The sequence below is a fragment of the Hemicordylus capensis genome, chromosome 2, assembly GCF_027244095.1.
Source record: "Hemicordylus capensis ecotype Gifberg chromosome 2, rHemCap1.1.pri, whole genome shotgun sequence".
Taxonomy (NCBI): Eukaryota; Metazoa; Chordata; class Lepidosauria; order Squamata; family Cordylidae; genus Hemicordylus; species Hemicordylus capensis.
Window position 1 is genome coordinate 223,033,070 of NC_069658.1, and position 24,891 is coordinate 223,057,960.

The following is a 24,891-nucleotide window of genomic DNA, read 5'->3' on the forward strand; positions in this document are numbered from 1 at the left end:
GGAGACTTCCAGGCGACGACGGGGGCAGGGGCGGCAGCGAGGAATGCTGCCGCCCCAAAAACTTCGCTTGAAACTACAGCGCCGGATGGGGAAGAGCGGCGGGAGGGGTAAGTTCTACCCCCCGCCCTTAAAGGTAGACCCCCCCTCGGTGCTGGACCGCCGGACCGGTCCAGCTCCGAACCGGTTCGGAGGCCTCCAACATGGCCTCTGGACCAGTTCGTGCACATCCCTAATTTCCAGTTGTTGTTGACTACAGCTCCCAGAATCCCCAGCTGCAATGGCTTTTGCTTAGGAATGATGGGAGTCGTAGTCAACAACATCTGGAAATCCCTGTTAGAGGTAACAGTGGTCCACCACCTCATATTGTGGCAGGACATTCCATAAGCTAAGTCTGTGCTGTGTGGAGGAGTCCTTGCTTTGATCTCTCCCAAATCTACTGAAATTCTCTTGCTTCTGCTGTTACACATGAGGGAGAAAAGGTACTTTCTATGCACTTTTCTCCACACTACATTTATTTGTTTGTTTGCTTGTTTGTTTGTTTGTTTGCTTGTTTATTTATTACATTTCTACACACACACACACACACACACACCATCCAACAGCTCTGGGCATTTTACAAAACCAAAACCATTCAAAAATCAGACTTAAAACCATAAAATCTAAACAATTCAAACAATTTCAAAACCTTGGAAGGCCAGACCAAACAAATAAATCTTAAGGGCTCTCTTAAGGCCAGCAATGTTTTTAAAACACACATTTATGTGGGGAGTGCATTCCTTAACCCAGGAGCAGCTACAGAGAATGCCCAGTCCCAAGTCACCACCAGAGGCACTGGTGGCCGCTGGAGATGGACCTCTCAAGATGACCTCAACATGCAGTGTGGGGGATCATACAGAGGGGTCATGACCCAGGCTACGCAGGGTCTCACTTCGTATTTGCGGCAGCCTCCAAAATGGCCACCTTGCCATGGAACAGGCCCGGAAAGGGTCAAAGACCTCCTGAACCGGGCAATTTTTGCATAAAGGAAGGCCAGCGGGGGGAGGGTGAACCTCTGTTGACCCCACCACCACCTCGGAGAAGCCCCCTGGAGGGGTAACTTAAAAGGAAAAAGGAAAAAATTGGGGGGGGGGTTTGGTGAACCCCCCAAACCTAACCAAACAGGGGTGGGGGGTAGGGTGGGTTCTGATGCAGGTCAAAACCAAATTGACCCACTCTGGTCCAGTTCAAAATCGAACTGAACCAGGCCAGGTGGTTTTGTGCACCCCCCCCAATGCCCCCTCCCATGTTAGATCTCGTATTCTTCTGAAGTGTATGCATCTTTCAGAGTGGGTTCTGCACCTCTGCCACAATAAACCTGTTCACCTTGAAGATGCCAGAGGACTCTGTGTTGCTATACTAGGTATCACTCAGAAGGGTGCGGCTTCTTTCTGGTGCAGGGATAAGAACATTGTCCCTGTCCTATGTCCTCTTGTGTAAAGGCGCAAGAGCCTGGCCAGGTGGCAACTCTTTGCAGGCATCTGACTTTCCAGTACAATGCCCTGATGCTTCAGTAAGTGGCTTTGACACATGCAGCAAGGTTGTGGATGGACATCCTCACCCTCTTCTGCAGCCAGCCTTGAATTTGCTTTGCTTTGCTTGTGCCTAATAATAGAGACTTGTAATTAGTCTAACCGCCCACTAATTAAATAAGCAAGTCTCCAGAAGGTCTGCTGTCCTCTTCCTCCTCCCCCCCCCCCATGGAGCCCAGGGGGCGGATTGGTCGTCTGTTCCCTGCTTTCAGCATTTGGCTGACATCTCCAATAAAGTGCTCATCGCTGCTGGGTTATCTGCCAGTCTCCATGTAACAGAACCCCCAGAGTGAAGTCTTGCTTGGACTGTACCACTTCTGAATGCATCTATGCTCTCTCATAGGAAACATAACAAAACAGAAAATCCTCACATATAGAAAAGTAGGGTCTCGGGAAGAAAGCGATCTATCCCCATCCATGTTCTTCCTCATGCATAACTTTGCTACGTTTGTTGGATGTAATTTAGTTGCAGTTTGTACGGCTCACTTCAGCTGTCCTCTAGTGTGGGGTGGGCATCCGGAAACCCATAGGCCAGATCCAGCCTTGGAAGCCGTTTTGCCTGGTCATTTGCCTGGCGGACCAAGCAACAAGGAAGCAGATTTAGGTTAAACATTAGGAGGCATTTCCAAACTCTAGTCTAAAGGGCTGTTGGACAGCGGAACAATCTGCCCCATGCAGTGGTGAAACATAGGGAAAACATAGGAAACTGCCATATACTGAGTCAGACCATTGGTCCATCTAGCTCAGTATTGTCTTTACAGACTGGCAGCGGCTTCTCCAAGGTTGCAGGCAGGAGTCTCTCTCAGCCCTGTCTTGGAGATGCTGCCAGGGAGGGAACATGAAACCTTCTGCTCTTCCCAGAGCGGCTCCATCCCCTGAGGGGAATATCTTGCGGTGCTCACACTTCTAGTCTCCCATTCGTATGCAACCAGGGCAGACCCTGCTTAGCTATGGGGACAAGTCATGCTTGCTACCACAAGACCAGCTCTCCTCTCAATTGGTGGGCTCTCAATTGCTAGAGGTTTTCAAACCTAAGTTAGTCGGCCGGCCGTCGGGACCAGGAAACCACCAAGGCCCCTCCCAGCTCTCAAATTCTATGATTTCAAGCCAGCGGTCAGGTTCCAGTGTGCGCAGATTGGGGCTGCCAAGTCTAACTGAAGCTATTCCTGGAAATCCCCCACCCCCAATATTTTTTTAAAGCCTATATATTTCGAAAAATATAGGTCATGAATATCTCCAGGCCTGCTTTTCAAACAAGTCACATGGATATGGATGCTGATCCCTAGAGACCCAGGCCCATCCTGGCAGGTTGGTAACCCCAAGACAGATAAGGATCCAAAGACAATGAGGATGTGGTCAAAGTCAGCTGATGATTCTGGAGTGGGCAGGCAGAGGTGTGTGGTTTGGAATGTACACTTTGGAATGCACTCCTAAACAACATTATAGTCTCCCCATCTCTGGATGTTTTTAAGGAGAGCTGATCTTGTGGTAGCAAGCATGACTTGTCCCTTTTGCTAAGCAGGGTCCACCCTGGTTTGCATTTGAATGGGAGACTACATGTAGGATATTCCCCTTAGGGGATGGGGCTGCTCTGGGAAGAGCATCAGAAGGTTCAAAGTTCCCTCCCTGGCATCTCCAGATAAGGCTGAGAGAGACTCCTGCCTGCAACCTTGGAGGAGCTGCTGCCAGTCTGTGTAGACAATACTGAGCTAGGTGGACTAATGGTCTGACTCTGTAGATGACAGCTTCCTATGTTCCTACGTTTCTAAGGAAAAAACTAAAAACATACCTGTTGAATCAGACATAGTTCTGGATCTCAATGTTTAAGTTTTAAAGTTATTTGTATCTATATTTTTAAACTGTTTTGATTGATTTTATGTTTAATTGTTGTTTGTGTTTAAAATTGTAAACCACCCAGAAATGTATATATGGGGCAGTATTAAAATATGCTACACACACACACACACACACACACACACACACACATACAGCATGGTGTTAAAACCAGCCCTAGCACATATAGTGCCTTGGGCAAGGAGTGACTTCGGCACCCCATTTGGGTTAGCACAGCTCACTCCACAACCAGTAAGCCAGCAAGCTCGGTTTGGTACCCCTTCCAAATGGGCAGCTGCTCAGTTTGCCCACCTCTAAGACCAACACTGTATGCCATGGCTGAGTGGAGTGATGGTGGTCAGATTGCTGCTTAGCTCCTCCTCCTGTGGACCATTTGCCCAAATGATGGAAACAAGAGCAAGGCCAGCAGAGACTCTGTTAGCACCTCTTGGGCGGGTGGGTTGCAGTTTTCCCTCCAGCTACTAACAGAGGGGGCGCTGTGGTGCAGCAAAACTCAGATCTGCCAGTCCCTCCGCTTGTGGTGATGCCTGAATTCCACTGCCAGGCCATCTCCTCCCGAGCCCATTTGATTCTGCTAAAGCACTGCTTCTCATTTGCAGATTGCCACAGAGGTGCCCTGCAGGGCTGCCTCTCAGGCGGGAGAGTTTTGCTGCCCCATCCACTCCTCCCTGCGCAGCCGTTTCTCAGTGCAGGAGACGTGCTCTTCCTCTCCCTGCTCCAGAGCCTCCGTCAGCATCAGGAATTCACCGTGGCTTTCTAAATAATTAATACACTGCTGAGAGGAGGCCTGTATGCGAAGGCCTTCCTGGCCTCTGGGAGTATAGCGCCACTGATGCCTTTGCGGATCCAAATGCGGCACCGACCGACCGGCATGAAAAGCACGCGCCTGTGCAATTTTTTTTTTCAGGGCTCCCATCAGATTGTTATTAATTATAAGTTCCAAATAAGAATATGTTGTTAATAATATACAGGCCTCAGCGCTTCCTCCCAAGAAAGAGATACAATATACATTTCAACCCTGATGAGGCAACAGGCAAGGTTTATTCTTAGCTTTGTTTCCAACTGCATAAGCAGCATCCCGATCCATAAGCAATGCATCCCCTTCCTCCAGAGACCAACCAGGAGAGAGGGAAAATAACGGAAAAAAGGAAGGGGGAAATGAGAAAGACAAGGGCAGAGGTTTCGGTATAAGGTTATGAAGACTGAAAGCAAACAATATCTATCTATCTATCTATCTATGGTGTACCTATCGCTAATCACATGTGTGACAGCTCTCGTGAGAGTTCGCGAACAAGCTGCCAGCAGAGGGAGAGGAAAGCGTCGGTGACAGACAGGTTGCAGGAGGAGCAGGAAACAAAATGGCAGCGGGGGTTAGAAAATGGCGGCGGGCCGGAGAGGGAAGAAAGTGACAGCGGTGGGCAGACGGGCAAGGGAAGAAAATGGTGGCAGGTGGGCAGGGGAGAACTAGAGGCACAGATGGTCTGTTCCCAGCACAGCTAGTTCATCTTTATTTTGCCTTTTCCAAAGCCTTCTCCATTGCGGCCCCGAGGCTTTGGAATTCTCTCCCTGCTGAAATAAGAGCCTCCCTATCTTTGAAAACTTTTAAAAAGGCTGTTAAGACACATTTGTTCATCCAGGCTTTTAATTAGACTTCTAGAATTTAATATCGTTTTAAAAATTTTAATGTTTTAATCTTGTTTTGATTTGTGTTGTTTTATTGTAAACTGCCAGAGACGTGGGTTTTGGGCGGTATATAAATATGCTAAATATTTATATATTTGTTAACTTGGCAAAGAGGCACCTTTTAACATGGTGATTCTCTTTATTGAGCAGGGGGAGAGTAACTGGCCCTACCCACCCCCAGCACAGCATCCCTCCAGTGACTGTCGCTGGCGTCTATCTGATGTTTCTTTTAGATTGTGAGCCCTTTGGAGACAGGGAACCATCTTATGTATTTATTATTTCTCAGTGTAAACTGGCCTGAGCCATTTTTGGAAGGGCGGTCTAGAAATTGAATTAATAATAATAATAAATACATAATTTTTCTGTTTCTTTTTCTCTTTTCTCCCCCCGCAACCAAGTGTCTATTTCTTAAGAAACAATCTACTTCCTTATTAAGCTCCCTGTGTCCCTGTGCACAAAAATTTCCAAATCAACTCAAAACAAAGCAGGCATGTTTGGTTTTATGCCCCCGAACAAACCCCCCAGCTTGGCTCAAATTCAAGCTAGTTTGGGGTTTCTAAATTATTATTATTTTTTTAAAAAAATTGTTTTAAACACTCACCGCTGCGTCCAGCAACCTCGAGGGGTGCTGCTGCGGCTGCAGATTGGTCTCCGCCATTCCCCTCTCCCTCCACTGGCCTCCCTCCGGTCTTCTGAGGAGTTGTTTCATTTTGGGGTTTGGGGGCTGTTCTGGCCCTTTCTTCAGTGGTGGCGGCCATTTTGAAAGCTGCCATGCATGCTCCCGGCCATGCAAATGGCCAGGGCACATGCACGCTGCCCTCCAAAATGGCTGCCAACACCAGAGAAAGGTCAGGAATGGCCTGAAAACAGGCTAGAATGGCCCTTAGAAAAACAGGGGGATGCCAGTGGGGGGAGAGGGAAAGGGTGGAGACTCTCCTGTGGCTGTGGCAGCAGCCCCCAAGACCACCAGATATTGTGGTGAGTGTTTTAAAAAACTTTTTAAACTTTAGAACCCCCGAACCGGCCCCAAGCCAGGGGTTTGACTCGACCTCGAGCGAACCAGCCCAGTCTGGCTCGAAGACGAGCCTTCGAGCTGGACTGTTCAGATGGTGAACATGCTCGACCTCGAGCCAGTTCACACATCCAGCAAGCCGGTCTTCTGCTCCGAACCATTGTTCCCTCTGCCAATCGGCTATGCCCTTGTGGCACACAGGTGCCATTGAAACAACCGTGCAAGTTTTGCTCTATTGCTCATTTTATAAGGATATCCAAAATAGTTCACGATTTTATAGTAAATTATCTGGGTCGTACTGATATGTTTTATCTGCAGCACCTTTTGTCTGATTATGTTAATTTTATTTCTTTAAATGTGGCTAAATTTTACTTTATAGCTTGGAAAATACACAAAGAGATGCTTGCCTTGATGTAGGCTCTTGTCTTCCACAAACTTTATGATGATTGTTTGTCTGGTCAGTGATCATAATAAAGGCTCTGTCTGTCTGTCTGTCTGTCTGTCTGTCTTTCCATCCTTTAAGGCATGAGCATGTCCACACACATACATACACACACACACAAACAAACACACACACTTGTAAAAAATCTGCTCAGTTTATTTTAGATTCCGCTCAGGGTGAAGCAAGAAGGCCCCACTGAATGCACGTGCAGACAGACTGCCTTGATACTGTGGCCCAGAATAAAAGTCATGTTCTGCAAGCAGATGGGGAAAAATAGAGGGAAGACTGCTCCTGACTAATGGCTGCTTTTTGCTCTTGTTTCTTGCAGGAATCGCGATGTTGACCAGCATCACAGACGGGCTCTTGTGCTGCCTGATGGGCAAAACGCCCAATGCAGTGGGTCCCCTGGAGAGCATAGAGTCCACTGATGGTTATAGCTTAGTTGAGGTAAAGCCTGGGCGGGTCTTACGGGTGAGACACATTGCTCCAACTCGCGCTTCGGGGGCAGAGGAGGCACCCCAGAAGGCAGGCACAGTGCGCTGCAAACGCCGGATCACTGTTTACCGCAACGGGCAGATGGTTATTGAGAATCTGGGCGATGCCGTCCGCTCTGACATTCTCCACTGCCAGAATGGCACCGAGCCCAACAGCACGGTGGAGCTGGAAGTCTCAGACTCCAACACCGCACCGCCACCCTCAGCCAACCCCTCCGCCACGGCCAGCAAACGCCGCCGGCGTAAGCCAAAGAAGACAGTAAACATTGACTGTACCAAGTTCATTACCAGCTGCAAGGGGACCCACAGCGACGTGGTCCTCTTCTTTATCCATGGTGTGGGGGGTTCCCTGGACATCTGGAAAGAACAGCTGGACTTCTTCACCAAGCTGGGCTATGAGGTGGTGGCCCCGGACCTTGCTGGCCATGGGTCTAGCTCAGCCCCACAGATCGCTGCTGCCTACACTTTCTATGCCTTGGCTGAAGACATGCGCACCATGTTCAAGCGTTATGCCAAGAAGAGGAACATCCTCATTGGACACTCATACGGGTAAGCAGGAAGATGGGTGAGCACTTTCCCGCCAGGGTGTTCCTTGCCCTTTTTGCTCCTTTGCATCCCATGGCTTGCATTCGATTCCTCCCCAATTTTGGTTTCACTAGGAGGATTTCTAAAATCACTTCTGGAGTTGGTGCATACGGTTAGCCATAGTTTTCAGTGCCCCTATTTATTAGCATCTTTTTTCCAGTTCTGCATTATTAATGTGAGTGGATAAAATACTACAAAAAAAGTAACCTGAATGGTATGAAGGTTGATTGCATCACCCCTTTTGGTGTGGCATTTTAGTGATGTGCACAGGGGGACTATGCACATGCATAAAATATCACACAGAAAGTTGACACATGTATACATGCTTATTTACATGCTCACATGGCTTATTGTACATGCTCACATGGCGTATTTTTTCCAGTGATTTGTTGTCTTATGCTGACTTTAAAAAAAAGAAAGTTTAAAACAGTTAACAATTTGTTTAAAAATTGTAAGGCAGTACACAGGATCATAAGAACATAAGAACAGCCCTGCTGGAACAGGCTCAAGGCCCATCTAGTCCAGCATCCTGTTTCGCACAGTGGCCCACCAGATGCCGCTGGAAGCCACAGGCAGGAGTTGAGGGCATGCCTTCTCTCCTGCTGTTACTCCCCTGCAACTGGTACTCAATAAGGATCATTAGGAGAGTGGGACATACATCCCACCTGCTTCAGAAGCTGTGTGTGCTTCCGATTTTCAGTCATATGCTATCAAAAAGAGAGGGGAGGAGTACTGGTCTTGTGGTAGCAAGCATGACTTGTCCCCTTTGCTAAGCAGGGCCCGCCCTGGTTGCATGTGTAAGATATTCCCCTCAGGGGATGGGGCCACTCTGGAAAGAGCACCTGCATGCTTGCATGCAGAAGGTTCATGCTTTCATCTCTTGGTTTGTAGGCTTCTCAGGAGCATCTGGTGGGCCACTGTGCGAAACAGGCTGCTGGACTAGATGGGCCTTGGGCCTGATCCAGCAGGGCTGTTCTTATCTTCTTAAGCGTCACTTGTCCTCTTAGCTAAGCAGGGTCCACCCTGGTTGCATATGAAAGGGAAACTAGAAGTGTGAGCATTGTAAGAGATTCCCCTCAGGGGATGGAGCCACACTGGGAAGAGCAAAAGGTTCCAACTTCCCTCCCTGACATTTCCAGATATGGCTGAAAGAGATTCCTGCCTGCAACCTTGGAGAAGGCACTGCCAGTCAGTGTAGACAATACTGAGCTAAATGGACCAATGGTCTGACTCGGTAGAGGCAGCTTCCTATGTAAAAACTTAGGTAAGAGAAGAAGGGAGTAATCATCCATGGGATGGGAGTTGGGCAGGATGGTGCCAGGCTGCCCAGCTCTTGTTCTTAGCACTTTAACACTAACTTTAACTAGGTAGGAGGAGACGCTGTCCTGCCCAGCTCCTGGCTCACAGATGATCACACACACCCCTTCTTCTTGGCTTTTCACTGGCACATGGCTGAAAATCAGAAGTGAAGCTGAGTGGAATCCTTGTCCTACCCTCTTAACAATTGTGAGAACTGACTCTCTCTGTGTGTGTCTGTGTGTGTCTGTGTGTGCGCGCGTGCATGCGCGCGCACATGTGTGTTTGTGTTTTGAAACAGTTTGTTGGGAGGAGAGCTGGTCTTGTGGGAGCATGCACGAATTGTCCCCTTTGCTAAGCAGGGTCCACCCTGATTTGCATTTGAATGGGGGACTACATGTGAGCACTGTGAGGGGATGGGGCCGCTCTGGGAAGAGCACCTTCTGCTTGCCTGCAGAAGGGTCCAAGTTCCCTCCCTGGGAGCATCTCCAAGATAGGGCTGGGAGAGACTCCTGCCTGCAACCTTGGAGAGGCTGATGCCAGTCTGTGAAGACAGTACTGAGCTAGATGGACCAATGGTCTGTCTCAGTAGAAAGCAGCTTCTTATGTTCCTATGTATCTAAAAAAGCTGTTTGTTTAAACTAAACCCAGAAATATAAATATAAACAGAGAGAGAGACAGAGAGAGAGAGAGAGAGAGAGAGAGAGAGAGAGAGAGAGAGAGAGAGAGAGAGAGAGAGATCTACAGCCTGAAATGATATAACTTAGGTCATCTCCTCAGTGGAACCTCTCTTCTGCTAAACTACACTGTAGTCCTGCATGCCTTTTTCCCTTGCATTGATGATCCCATTCCAGCCCATGCTGTGTTTTCAAGCCCCTGGGTGTGACAAGAAGCAGCTTGCCAACTTTTCAACTGCCTCCTATTGCTGTGATTTTAACATCAGCTCCATTACAGCAATGAATGGGAGATTGTTCTGCTGAGTCCCATGCCCTGACAGTGTCTCACTGCATAATTCCTGTGCATTACTGCTCTCTTAACAGAACAAGAGCAGGTGAGGCTGCATTTTCCTGGTCAATTGGCAACCATGGTCTGGGAGGGGTTGAATTCTTCACACCTGGGCATGGCCTGAAGTGGGTGGGCATGTATGTAAGAACATAAGAACAGCCCTGCGGGATCAGGCCCAAGGCCCATCTAGTCCAGCATCCTTTTTCACACAGTGGCCCACCAGATGCCTCTTGAGGGCATGCCCTCTCTGCTGCTGTCACTCCCCTGCAACTGGTATTCAGAGGCAACCTGCCTTTGAGGCTGGAGGTGACCTATAGCCCTCAGACTAGCAGCCATTGATAGACCTCTCCTCCATGAAGTTATCCAAATCCCACTTAAAGCCATCCAGGTTGTTGGCTGTTACCACAGCTGGTGGCAGAGAATTCCACAAGTTGACTATGCATTGTGTGAAAAAGTACTTCCCTTTGTTGGTCCTAAATTTCGTGGCAATCAATTTCATGGGATGACCCCTGGTTCTAGTGTTATGTGAGAGGGAGAAGAATTTCTCTCTATCCACTCTCTCTGCACTATGCATGAATTTATAGACCTCTATCATGTCGCCCCTCAGTCATCTTCTTTCCAAACTAAAAAGCCCCAGGTGTTGTAGCCGTGCCTCATAAGGAAGGTGCTCTAAGCCTCTGGTCATCTTGGTTGCCCCCTTCTGCACCTTCTGCAGTTCTACAATGTCCTGTTTGAGGTATAGTGACCAGAACTGTATGCCGTACTCTAAATGTGGCCACACCATCGTTTTTGTATAAAGACATTTTGTATAAGGGCATAATAGGCTCAGGTGCTTTTTCTCCTGATAGGTGGAGGGATCACTTGAGTTTAAACTCAGTGACCTGTGAGGCAGATGGGGCACCCTATAAATAGCAGTAAGCCAGAGAAAGTCTATTAGACAGAAGGCTAAGCAGGAAGGTGAGCAGGGGGTGTCTGTGGGCAACTGCTACATATCAAAAGTGACGTAATGAACTGGCAGGCTAGGCTCAAAAGGGCTGTGGCTGGATAGTAAAGTGGAAGATGATATTTTTACGAGAGTAGAACACAGGGGCCAAATTTCAAAATTGTCCAAATTTCTCCATGGGATTTGGCCTTCCAAATTACCTGGCCCTGTTTCCAAAGGAACGGATTCATTAGAAATCCTGCATTGTTCCATTTCTATGTATTCTGTTTGTTCATTCAATCCATCATGCAGTTTTTATGCCACTTTTCCACAGTGGTGCCCAAGGCACCATGAATCAAATCCATGAGTTAAAAATACACTTACAATGATAAAGGAACGAAAGTAGATGGCCACAACAGACTCAAAGAGAAAGACAGCAGCAGTTAAGTAGCACATAACAACATCTGACCTCTTTGCGTCCTGAAAACCTGAGCTAACAAATGCTGACCTAAACAAAGAAAAATCCTGGTCGAGTGGCAGGAGGCAGCCAATGAGGGTTACTGCTGAAATTCTAGTGGGAGTGAGTTCTGCAGCCCAGGTGCCATGACCCAAAAGCCATGATCCTGAAGGCTGATACCGAGTTGAAGACTTTTGTTTCCAGATTTTGCACAGACACTGCAGTCGCCGCTGGCCCCAGATTTCAGGACATGGGTGTCCCTCGTGCTCCTGCTCAACGTGATGCACATGCATGGACTATTAAAGCACCACAAGACAACAAATGTCATGTGATCATACATAAATTCTATGAGGTTTCAAGAATAATTCTCGTGCTATGATGCTTACCAATGCATAGGAGTCAGTGTGCATGTCAGTCAAACCTTGCACACCCAAAGGATCCTTGATCCATCAGACATATGACCACTGGGGGAGTGCACCAAAAGACGGGCCATTGCTCAGTGGCAGAGCATCTGCTTTACATGCAGAAGGTCCTGTTGGGACGCACCCAATATGGTCAGTCAGTGCTGCATGACCAATGTGGGCGGCTGCCCTGAGAATGGGAGGACCAAGGCAAAGGGAACCAGGGGTTGGCTCCTCACGTTCTGCTCAGGAGTGCCCACCCCAAATAACGTCTGGCCCACCTTCTGAGGGGAATGCCTCGTGGGAGCTGACTGGTGATCCTCTAGCAATGCAGGGTTGCTACCCTTTGAGCTGGGCTGGGGGTTTCATGGTGACACAACTTCCCCCCCACCCCACCAAGCAAGATCTCTGTGGCCATGACACCTGAGCTCACAGAGAACATCCTGGGAAGGGAGACCCAATGAATTGCTTTACACCCAGGTTCATTCCCTGGCAGCATCTTCAGGTAGGGCTGGGAAAGACTCCTGCCTGAAACCTTGGAGAGCTGCTGCCAGTTAGTGCAGACAGTACTGAGCTAGATGGACCAAGGGCCTGATTCAGTAGAAAGAAGCTTCCTATGTTCCTCTGAGTACATTCGCAACATGCATCAGTAATATGTGGCAAAGGTGAGGGTTTACGTGTGAAAGGAAATTATCCTAGTTTTAAAAGTCAGCATTTGAGAGGAGTGGGACTCAGCAGAGAGGGAATTCATGAAGCTATAATGGAAGGAGTGGGATTTGGGGGAGTCTGTTCTTCCCTATCCATGTGCCATGTAGGCTCAGAGGCCGAGGATCTTTGATAGGGTTGCCTCGTCTCTGGAGATGGCTCTTGTGCCTTTTCACAGCTGTGTGCAAGGCAGAAACCCAGAAGGGAATGCTTTCACCCAGAATGCAGAGATGGGGAGTGGAGAAGCACCATCCCGCCTGCAGGGTTTTTTGCACCCTAGACCAAGTTTGGTTTTGGCACCACCCCCTGGAGCTGAGAAGTGTGGAGTCCCAGCTTTAACTTGAGCTGCAGCCTGGTCATTTGACTTTGTGCGGTCCAATGGACGACCAGCAAATGACTAACCCGTACCGGTTTGAAGATGCAGTGGGAGAGAGTTCCCAGTCTGTTATAGGGGCAAAACTCTTAACACTTCAGAAAGGAAATGCTGCAGCTGTGAAATGTGGAAATCCGGCCTGAGCTCATTCCTTTTTGGAAATGAGCGTGGAGGCAGGCCATTCCTATTCAAGAGAGGGAGTGCAGCCTCGGAGGCTGGCTGTTTCTTGGGGGCTGAGGTGCAAGGAGCAAAGAGGGTGGTGTCCTTTGGGGTGCAGAATATGCAGAAGGCCCTGTGGGGAGCAGGGGCAGGACTGCATCCTGCTTTCTTCCATCCCTGCCGTACTTCCGGGGCACAATGCAAGAGGGAGAAAAAGAATTATTGGCAGGACTCTATTCTGGCACTGCTTTTACCCCCCCCCCGCCGCCCCCCACCAGAATTGGGTGCCCTAGGCGACCACCTAGATCGGGATGATCTTGCCTGTCTACCACAAAGCCTTCCTTTCTGGAATAAAAGCCAGGCAGCAGTGCTAGGATATGGTAAGGGTATGAAAACAGCATTTCTCCTAAGGTGTTTCCCACCTTCTAGCTTCAATGCTTTTAATCAGAGCTCTCTTTGTTCCAGATTTCTGATTTGGGGGCATGTGGCTTAATAAAGAAGCAGAGGGTGGCCAACTTTTCTCTTTGGCAGGACTCTGGCACTATCAACAACTCCACAACAAGCAGTAACCCAAAACAGTTGCTTCTCCTGGGGACACAGCGATGGGGACATCCATGCCTGAGTTCCTGCAGAAAAAGCTTCTCTTAGGGACGCAGCCATAGAATGCAGCCCATTTCACAGAGTAAAGTCCAGCCCAGGCTTTACTGTTTATTCCGCCTCCATGTTCAGAGGCAGCCTGTCTCTGAATAGGATAGGTTGCTAGGGAGCGAGCCAGAGCGGATGGGGGAGGGCGCGTTCTTGGAGGCATTCTGGTTGGCTATTGTCAGAAAGAAGAGGGTGGACGCCTAAATGAGAACCAGCAGGGTTCGCCTGATGTTCTGGTGAAGTGTTGGAAAACCAATGGTACCCAGTTTCATGACCAGCCATGGGCCACCGTGGAAGCTAAGAATGGAGCCACCGTGTTCAGAGGTAGTCTACCTGTTTGCTTGTTTGCTTGTTTGTTTGTTTGTTTGTTTGTAAACGGCTTTGGGAACATTTACTGAAAAGCGGTATATAAATATTCGTTGTATTCCTGATGTTCTGGTGAAGTGTTGGAAAACCAATGGTACCCAGTTTCATGACCAGCCATGGGCCACCGTGGAAGCTAAGAATGGAGCCACCGTGTTCAGAGGTAGTCTACCTGTTTGCTTGTTTGCTTGTTTGTTTGTTTGTTTGTAAACGGCTTTGGGAACATTTACTGAAAAGCGGTATATAAATATTCGTTGTATTCCTGATGTTCTGGTGAAGTGTTGGAAAACCCATGGTACCCAGTTTCATGACCAGCCATGGGCCACCATGGAAGCTAAGAATGGAGCCACCGTGTTCAGAGGTAGTCTACCTGTTTGTTTGTTTGTTTGTTTGTTTGTTTGTTTGTAAACGGCTTTGGGAACATTTACTGAAAAGTGGTATATAAATATTTGTTGTATTCCTATTCGTAATACCAGATGGTAGCAGGTATACTATGGGGAGGGCTGCTGCTTTCCTACCCTTCCTGTGGGGCTTCTCAGAGGTACCTGGCTGACCCAGATGGACTCTTCTGACGTCCCAGTGATTCTTTTGAAAGCTGGCCAAAAGTTAGATGTAAAAAGGCTTGAATGGTTTCCAGTTATGCAGCCTTTGTCTAATTGCCTTCTGAAGCCATCTGAGCTAGTCGCCATCTTCGTACCTGTGGCAGTGAGTTCCACAAGTTAATACTGCATCATGCGAAAGCGGAGGCCGTCCCAAAGCAGTCTCCATGCTGCTCACCCCAGATTCCAGGTTTCCCTTCTTACACTCAGCCACCTGTTCTTTGCTCCTCGATGCAGGGTCTCCTTTTGCACCTTCCTGGCCCACGAGTACCCAGACCTAGTCCACAAGGTCATCATGATCAACGGAGGGGGCCCCACAGCCTTGGAGCCCAGCCTGTGCTCCATCTTCAACATGCCCACCTGCGTCCTTCGCTGCCTCTCCCCCTGCTTGGCTTGGAGTTTCCTCAAGTGAGTAGCCAAAACCCGCCGGGGCGAAGGGGGGAGGGGGTGCAGGTGGATAGAGCCAGAGGACTGGCCACTGCCCTGTGCCCAGGTGACTCCACTTACTTTGTGCTGCCTTTTATTTGCCACTCCGAGGAAGCATCATGGCTCAGGCCCTGTGGCTCAGTGGTACTACATTGCACTGCCTACATACTGATTTCACTTTGCTAAACAGGGGTCTGCCTTGGTTTGTATTTGGATGGATGACTACATGTGAGCATTGTAAGATCTTCCCCTTAGGGCAGGGGTGGGGAACTTTGGCCCTCCAGCTGTTTTTGAACTACAACTCACATCATCCCCAGCCACATGGCTGGGTATGGTGGGAGTTGTAGTTCAAAAACAGCTGGAGGGCCCTGGGATGGTGGGAGTTGTAGTTCAAAAACAGCTGGAGGGCCAAGGTTCCCCACCCCTGCCTTAGGGGATGGGGTCATAGTTCAGTGGTAGAGCATTTGTGTTGCATACAGATGCTCAGTCCTTGGCTGCATCGCCAGGTAGGGCTGGGAAAGACGTCTGCCTAAAGCAATAGAGAGCTGCTGCCAGTCAGAGTAGGGTCTGACTCAGTTAGGCAGCTTCATATGTTTATCAAAGTGTTTCACAGTATGAATTTCAAGTAGAATGCAGGGAGCCTGGTCCTCTTATCTTTGGAAACATCTTCCTTAGCTACTGTTTTTATAAGCCAATGTGGGATTATTTGGCTAAATTGGGGGAGAATCAGGGGGTGAGGCTGAGGGATTTCCCCCACCCCCACCCCCACCCCCAATAATCCAAGCCCTGGGTAACTGAATATTATTCATTTGCTACCAAAGATGTTGCAGTGGAAAATGACTTGCCTAGCAAGCATGAGGTTGCTGTTTCGAATCTCTGCTGGTACCTATACCGGGCAGCAGCTATATAAGAAGATGCTGAAAGATATCACCTCATACTGTGCCAGAGGAGGCAATAATGGTAAATCCCTCCTACCAAAGACAACCACAGGGCTCTGAGGGCGCCAGCTCCACGGGCACAACTTTACTTTACATCAGCTCTGAATTCTCCTGATGAGCTCTGTCCATGGTCCTGACCTGTTGCCCCGGGAACTATCCAAGGTCTGCAGCATCCCTGATTTCCTTGTCGTGAGAGCCTGGAGCTGAGCAAAGCCCTGAAGCTGGGCAATTATTGATGCGTGATATATCAACTTGTTCAGAATTTGCATACTTGTAATTGCATTCATTGCATATAGTAACAATTCATCCCTCCAGTATACAATTGCTCAGGGCAGCTCACAAAATTAATAATATAGATATAATATAAAATAATTTTAAAAATAATAACATTAATAAAAGTTAAATGACCAGGCTAAAATCACATGTAGAAGTTACAGATTATACAAATTAGAAGTTGCAAGTAAAAAGCTAAAAAAAAACCCTACTAGACAGAAGCAGCAGATAAAACATTTAAAAGCCTCTAAAAAGACGTCTTTTTATTTTTTTATTATTCTTTTTTTTAACATTTTATATCCCACTCTTCCTCCAAGGAGCCCAGAGTGGTGTGCTACATACTTAAGTTTCTCCTCACAACAACCCTCAATGTGGGTTCTCCTCACGACAACCCTCAACAACCCTCAACCCTCACAACAACCCTCAACAACACAACAATCGATGTGCGGCAGCTGTAAAAAAGGCCAATGCCATGCTAGAGATCATTAGGAAGGGGATTGAAAATAAAACGGCCAATATTATAATTCCTATTATACAAAACTATGGTGCGGCCACACCTGGAGTACTGCGTACAATTCTGGTCACCACATCTTATAAAGGACATTGTTGAACTGGAGAAGGTACAGAAGAGGGCAACCAAGATGATCAGGAGCCTAGAGCACCTTTCTTATGAGGCAAGACTACAACACCTGGGGCTTTTTAGTTTAGAAAAAAGACGACTGCGGAGTGACATGATAGTGGTCTATAAAATCATGCATGGTGTGGAGAAAGCGGATAGAGAGAAATTCTTCTCCCTCTCCCATAACACTAGAACCAGGGGTCATCCCATGAAATTGATTGCCAGGAAATCTAGGACCAGCAAACAGAAGTACTTTTTCACAAAACACATAATCAACTTGTGGAATTCTCTGCCACCAGCTGTGGTGACAGCCAACAACATGGATGGCTTTAAGAGGGGTTTGGATAACTTCATGGAGGAGAGGTCTATTGACGGCTACTAGTCGGAGGGCTGTAGGCTACCTCCAGCCTCAGTTGTGGGGTGCCTCTGAGTACCAGTTACAGGGGAGTAACAGCAGGAGAGAGGCCATGCCCTCAACTCCTGCCTGTGGCTTCCAGCAGCATCTGGTGGGCCACTGTGCGAAACGGGATGCTGGACTAGATGGGCCTTGGGCCTGATCCAGCAGGGCTGTTCTTATGTTAACCCTGTGAAGTAGGTTAGGCTGAGAGAGAAGTGGCTGGCACAGAGTCACCCAGCAAGTATCATGGCTGATTGGGTATTTGAACTCAGGTCTCCCCGGTCCTAGTCCAGCACTCTAACCACTACACCACACTAGCTTTTTAGTCAATTGGTCCCTGCTAACTGGCTAAAGAGTCAAAAGTGGTGATTCTCTTATATTTAGTAGGGGGGGAGCAACTGGCCCTATCTATCCCCAGCATAGCATCCCTCCAGTGGCTGTTGCTGGGGTCTGTATTATTTTGTTTTTTAGATTGTGAGCCCTTTGGGGACAGGGGACCATCTTTATTTTTATTGCCTTATGTAAACCGCTTTGGGAATTTTTGTTTAAAGCGGTATATGAATATCCGTTGTTGTTTTTGTCTTTGTTTTTTAAAAAACCACTGAAGAAGGGAGCATGGTGAAGCTCTTCTTGAAGAGCATTCCAGAGTTATAGGGCCTCAACTGAGAAGTTTCCACCTACCAGCTCTGTTAGTGGTGGGGCCATGAGCAGGGCCTGAGATAGCAGATCAGAGAGCCCAAGCAGGTTCATATAGGTGAATGAGATCTGACAGGTAACTCAGCCCCAAGCTGTATAGGATTTTGTTGCGAGGAGAAACCTAAGAATGCAGTACACTGCTCTGGGCTCCCTGGAGGAAGAGCAGGATATAAATGAAATAGATAGATAGATAGATAGATAGATAGATTTAAAAAAGCAACACTTGGAATCTGGCTGGGAAGCAGACTGGTAACCAGTGAAGCTGCTGCAGGATAACACTTGTGAAGCAAATTGTGTCCAGAAGTATCCTTGCAGCAGCATTCTGGGCTGGCTGAAGCTTCTGGACTGTCTTCAAGGGCAGCCCAACATAGAGGACATTGCAGTAGTCCAATCTGGATGAAACCAAAGCACGAGTGAATAAGTTTAGGTCCAACTTCTCCAGGTAGGGTCACAGCTGGCATACCAGCCGTAGATGGTAAACAAGTTGAACTAGTAAGAACTAATCAGCCTACTTTCCTTTCTCTACAACTAGACTAAATTTGGTTCAAATTGTGGTCCACAAATTAGATCTCTTGTGCCTCAAATGTTCATGTGTCCTCCATCTTGGATCAGGTGGATGTCATCATTACAAACTGCAACACTGAGGTGTCCCCATGTGTCACTCACTACAGCTGTTCCAAATTTGCTTCAAATAGGTTAGACAGTCCTTAAGTTAGTGCACTTGTGCCTCAAAAGTGTATGCATCCACCATCTTGGATCGGGGTGGGTGACATCATCACAAACTACACCATTGGGGCATCCCTATGTGTACATTCAGCAGTAGCAAATTTGGTTCAAACTGGTTAGACTGTCCATAAGTTAGTGCACTTGCACCTCAAAGGTTTATGTGCCCACCATCTTGAATTGGGGTGACTGACATCATCACAATCTTCGCAGTTGAGGTGTCCCTATGTATCGCTAGAGCTGTAGCAAATTCGGTTCACATTGGTTAAGCAGTTCACAAGTTAGCTCACTTGCTCTTCAAAGGTTTGTGCTTCCGCCATCTTGAATCAGGGTGGATGACACCATCACATACTACACCACTGAGGTGTCCCTGTGTGTCACTCACTACAACTGTACCTAATTTGGTTCAAATCAGTTAGACAGTCCACAAGTTAGCCCACTTGTGCCTCAATTGTCTAGTGCCCACCATCTTGGATTGGGGTAGATGACATCATCACAAACTATGCCATTGAGGTGTCCCTATGTGTCCCTACAGCTGCAGCAAATTTGGTTCATATCAGTTAAGCAGATCACAAGTTAGCCCACTTGCGCCTCAAAGGTTTACGTGTCCACCATCTTGGATCGGGGTGGATGACATCATCACAAGCTACGCCGTTGAGGTGCCCCTGTGTGTCCCTACAACTGTACCTGATTTGGTTCATATTGGTCCAGACGTTGCGATGTTGATGGTGTTGGGGAGGGTGAGACACGGACACACACACAGAATACCGGGTGATCTCATAAGCTTACTGGAAAGTAGGCTAAAAACATGAAAATGAACACACATTTAACAACATCAACAAAAAATAATACAGACTTCCTCTTTCCTTGAGTGCTGCACTAATACATTCTCCCCCACACAACCTCCTTCTCTGCAGGGCTGGCTTTGCACGCCAAGGCGCCAAGGAGAAACAGCTGCTGAAGGAAGGAAATGCATTCAACGTCTCCTCGTTTGTCCTGAGAGCCATGATGAGCGGCCAGTACTGGCCGGAGGGGGACGAAGTCTACCATGCCGAACTAACCGTGCCCGTCCTGTTGGTCCATGGAATGCATGACAAGTTTGTCCCGGTGGAAGAGGACCAGCGTATGGCTGAGGTATGGCTAATCTGCAGGGCCCAGTTATTTTGGGGACAAAATTTGCGTACATCCTCCCATAGTTCCCCCTGCTCCCTGCCTGTACTTTGTCAGCATGTTTATTGCAGTAGAATTAAGCAAAACAGCAGTTTTGCCTACTGGCAGTTAAAGCGTGGTCATCCACGCTATTCAGTGTACCTTAGTGCTGTTCAATTAGCTCTTGTGGATTTCCATGCAATGGGAATGTTTGGGAGGTGCATTAACGAGAAGATATAAAGTGCTGTGCCAGCAGCCTAGTGCAGAGAAGGAAGGAGAAACAATGCATCTCCTTTAACCAGAGTGAACCTCTTACAACATAGCAGAAGCAGCGAGGAGGAGGAGGGTGAGGAAGGAGTGAGCATTATCCCTTAAGGCAGGGGTGGGCAACCATGGCCCTCCAGCTGTTGTTGAACTACAACTCCCATCATCCCTGGCCACAATAAATTGCAGCCTGGATTGATGGGAGTTGTAGTTCAACAGGTTGGAGGGCCTAGTTTGCCCACCCCTGTCTTAAGGGGAACTTTCGCATTTCATTATGATCATGTAGGGGAGGGGTAGAGAGAGAAAGAACAGAGTTGGGTGTCCAAAGCCTTGGCATGGTGGTGGCTTTCGACTCCATATGAATCCCCTACTCCAGTGGTTTCCAACCTGTGGTCGCCCATATGTTGCTGAACTACAATTCCCACCAGCCCCAATCACAATAAATTGTGGCTGGGGGTGATGGGAGTTGTAGTTCAGCAACATCTGGAGGACCACAGGTTGGAAATCACTGCTCTAGTCCATATGAATAATCTAATGGGGTTCTTAATAGGGTGGTTTGGGGTAGGAAAAAGTGATAGGATGAGGTGCAAATGGGAGCGGGATGCAGTGGAGGGGAAATACTCCAGAGCTGTGGGAAAGCCCATTGCTCAGTGCTGGAGGACGTGGCTTGCATGAAGAAGGATGCATCCAGAGGCAGCCGGAGATATTGCAGCAGCTGACTCAAGGCACCTTGTCCTGTGCCCCTGGTGGCAGTAGTAGTGGTGAAGGTGTCTAGCTGGGCTTCAAGCCTTGTGCATATTCCTGAGAAATGGTTATACTGGCAAACATCGGGGGTGGGGGGGAAGTGATTGGGTGCCAGCTGTGATATGGGTAGGACTGCGGCAGCCAACTGAGGAGAGGAGCTGGTCTTGTGGTAGCAAGCATGACTTGTCCTCATAGCTAAGCAGGGTCTGCCCTGGTTGCATATGGATGGGAAACTTGATGTGTGAGCACTGCAAGATATTCCCCTTAGGGGATGGAGCCACTCTGGGAAGAGCAGAAGGTTCCAAGTTCCCTCCCTGGCAGCATCTCCAAGATAGGGCTGAGAGAGATTCCTGCCTGCAACCTTGGAGAAGCTGCTGCCAGTCTGTGAAGACAATACTGAGCTAGATAGACCAATGGTCTGACTCAGTAGATGGCAGCTTCCTATGTCCCTAACTCACCTTGTGTACCCAGGACTGTATCGAGGGTGGAAGAAAAGCACATCCTGCCCTGTCCTGCCCAGATCACAGCCAGCACATGATCACTTCCCTCTCCCAGCCTGATTCTTGCCGACGCATGACTGTTGCTTGAGAGTGTGGAACGTAAGGACATAGGAAGCTGCCTTCTACTGAGTCTGACCATTGTTCTGTCTAGCTCAGTGTTGTCTACCCAGACTGGCAGCGGATTCTCCAAGGTTGCAAGCAGGAATCTCTCTCAGTCCTATCTCGGAGATTCTGCCAGGGAGGGAACTTGGAACCTTCTGCATGCAAGCAGGCAGATGCTCTTCCCAGAGTGGCCCCATCCCCTAAGGGGAATATCTTTCAGTGCTCACTCATGTAGTCTCCCATTCAGATGCAACCAGGGTGGGCCCTGCTTAGCAAAGGGGACAAGTCCTGCTTGCTACCAGGAGACCAGCTCTCCTCCCTCTTGTGCATGGGTTTTGGAGCTTGGCTGGAGGCTCCTCCTACCTAGCTGTCAGTCATGAGAACAAGCCCAATGTCTTTCAGTTCCAGCATGGCGGGGTGGGGGCAGAGGAAGGTGACCAACTGAGCTGTCTTGTCCACTTTTGTCCGCAGATCTTGCTTATCGCGTTCCTGAAGGTGATCGATGAGGGTAGCCACATGGTGATGATGGAGTGTCCAGAGACGGTCAACACCCTCCTGCATGAATTCCTGCTCTGGGAGCCAGAAGCTATTCCAGCTGGGGACAGGCCAGAAGCGGAGAAGAAATAATGAAAGTGGCACCGAGCGACCGAGAGGCCTGCTTGTGCTGCTGCTTCCACAGACGGAAGGACTTCCCAGTTTGGGGGCTGTGGCAGATCTGGGGCAGAAGGCCCACCCCACCTTGGGGGAAAGCTGCTTCCTTCCTCGGACATGAGCTGGTCAGACCGGGCAGGGTCTGGTTCCCGCAGGACTGTGGCAGGAGCAAGGTGAACTCTCAAGATGCACCAGAAGGGAGGGAAAGCCAGCTAAGGCGAGCTTTTCACAACAGTCCCCGCATAACATCCGCATCCATTTCTCACACCCAGCCTCAAGCGAGCTGGAGAGGGGTGGATGTGGCTGAGCTCTGGAGGTGTCGTGACATTTCCCACTCAGTACGGAACTGCAGGCAGAAGGGAAAATGGTGGAGCAAAGATGGGAAACTGGTGGGCTGTCATTCTTTCACTGGGCCAATCTGGTGGCCTCTTCTTGGTTTGAGGCTCCCAGGCCAAGGGGATGCCATTTAAGACGCTGGGGATTTAACAGGTCACTTTCTGAAGCTCTCGCTGCTCTCCAAAGGACTCCTCAGGTCTGGCTGACCAATTCTTCATACTGGTGGACTCACACAGGAGGAGAAAATGTGGCAGGACAAACGTTCCAGCTGTGGCGGGTTGATATGAAGATTGTCCATTGCTGGAAATCGACCCCATGGCTAGGCTCAAACCTGCCTTGGGCAAAAACACTTCTTGTCATGGGGCGGAAAAAGTACCACTTCAGGGTTGATCTTCTTTAACTCCTGATTTTGAGCTGAAAGTGGTTCCGATGGGTTCCCTGAGTGTTATTTATCCATTTATCCCCATCACAAGTTTCCGCTTTCAGGGTTGCTTCTCTTAGTAGCACCCTCCTGTCCCTGGATACTCTCTTCCTAGGGCAAGGGGTTCCCAATCTTGGCTCCCCAGATGGTGTTGGACTACAATTCCAACCATCCCCAGCCACATTGTAGCTGGGGATGATTGGAGTTGTAGTCCAACAACATCTGAGGTTAAGGGGACCCCTGTCCTAGGGCATATAATTATGGAACGTGGCCAGAGTTGGAAGGTACCTTCGCTACTCTTGTTCTTCATTGCAGCTTGTAAATAAACTTTTCAAAAATTGGAACCACCAAGGGTTCCATAGGGCAAACACTACCCCTTCCAGCATTTGGCCCTCCTTGGGTCCAGAAAACTCAAATGTAACCATACTCATGATATTTTTGGACACTGCAAAACATTCGCAAACACTCACCTCCCTTCCTGTTCATGATGAAGAGAAATCAGTGGGAATCATACCCTTTCTGGGGATGAATTTCTGGGCCAGGGAGAGTTGTTTTGGTGCTCAGGCTTGAATCAAAGGACAGGGAAGGTTTCTTAGGAATAAATACAGAAACCTAGGCATCTGTTCCTTGAAACCTTCATGAGACTAGCTGATGTCACTAAGAATTGGATGTGTGCTGTTGCTGGCTGCCTGCCTGAGCATGACCTTGTGGAGAGAGAAATTAATAACTAATAAAGCTTCTGAGAGGTACAATTTCACATGCCTTCCGCAAAATAATAAGTAACCCAAATCGTATCTCTTTGGCTAGCAATGTGAGCTAAGAGATAACACCACTTCTCTCTGTCCCTTTACTGCTGCCTTTCAGGAGATACCAAAAGGTTGACTTTCAGCCTTGTGCCCCATAACATGCTCCATAGCACAGGTTGATTTCAGATGAGCTTGGGAGGGCTTTCCCTTGGCCAGCAAGTCTCCAGCCCCCATTCAAAATGACATTTCAAGCTCAAATGACTGTAAGGAGCCTGTGCAGAGATGTGGCCAGGATGTGGCCCTTGAGCTGATTTGACTTTGTGGATGAGGTAGTGGAACTTATTTATTGTTTAGAACAGGTATTCTGTCCCACTTTCCCCAAAGCCGCATACAAAAATCAGAATAATTAACATGTTGTCATCAAAACCAAACACACCTGTTGTTAAAACATTAAACAAAATGGGAACAATAAATAAACAGTTTTATTAAAAATGGCACCGTTTGCTAAGCAATGTTAAAAGCCTTTTTTTTTTACTTTTTGGAAAAGGTCATGGTCTCATGCTGAAAAGCATATGAAGTGGGGGGTCTGTCCAACACGTTCCAAATATCAGGGGCCACCACCCAAATGGCCCTGCCCTTGCATTTCAGGTAACTGGAGTACCCAGAGCAGGGCCTTTTGATGCCTTTTGTCTGTCCAAGGGCCCAATGCTGTCCAACTGATTTCATAGAATATTTGAGCTGGAAGGAACCTTGCAGGGTCCTGCAGAGCACAAGAATCTCCTACAGCAACCCTGCCAGGTGGCCAGGTACAGCTTCTGCCTGAAAACCCCCAAGGAAGCAGCGCTCACCACTGTTCCTACTGCCATACAGCTCTTACAGTTAGCAAATTCTGCCTGATGTCCAGCCCGAATCTCCTTCCTTGTAATTTCAGCCCATTCCTCGGTTCTGGCCTTCAGGAGCAACAGGGAACAAGTTCGTTCCTTCTTCCATCTGACAGCACTTCAAGCATCTCTCTGCTAGCATCTCTCCCTGTAGCCTTCTCCTGGTTAAATATACCCAGCTCCTTCAACCATTCCTCACAGGACACCTGGGAAGCTTCAGGCAACTTGGCCAGCTTGCAGACCTCACTGTGACTAGGTTCTTTATGAGACACAGAACAAACAAACCAGTGTTGGTGAGCTTGTGTTCTGGGCTGTGAAACTATGAGGCTATGCACACAACCAGAGGCAGGGCTGGGGGGCTTACCTTTCCCCCAGATGATCCCAGAACAGTGGTGGGAAGCATGGACCATGTTCCTACATGATCTGTGCTGCTGCATGCAATGTGGATCTCCAGAGTTTGGA

The 24,891-nt window shown here is 48.4% G+C and overlaps 1 protein-coding gene across 4 annotated transcripts in view; it reads left to right on the forward strand.

Annotated features, from left to right (window-relative positions):
- Positions 1–24,045, forward strand: part of ABHD8 (abhydrolase domain containing 8) — a 59,029-nt gene extending 34,984 nt beyond the window's left edge. For all 4 annotated transcript variants that reach the window (XM_053298516.1, XM_053298518.1, XM_053298515.1 and 1 more), the window contains 4 exons: positions 6,888–7,602; positions 14,801–14,971; positions 19,553–19,769; positions 21,866–24,045. In XM_053298516.1, coding sequence (XP_053154491.1) covers positions 6,896–7,602; positions 14,801–14,971; positions 19,553–19,769; positions 21,866–22,021 — 1,251 coding nt within the window. In that variant the 5' untranslated portion in view covers positions 6,888–6,895 and the 3' untranslated portion in view covers positions 22,022–24,045. The remainder of the gene's footprint in view (positions 1–6,887; positions 7,603–14,800; positions 14,972–19,552; positions 19,770–21,865) is intronic.
- The last annotated feature ends 846 nt before the right edge of the window (positions 24,046–24,891 follow it).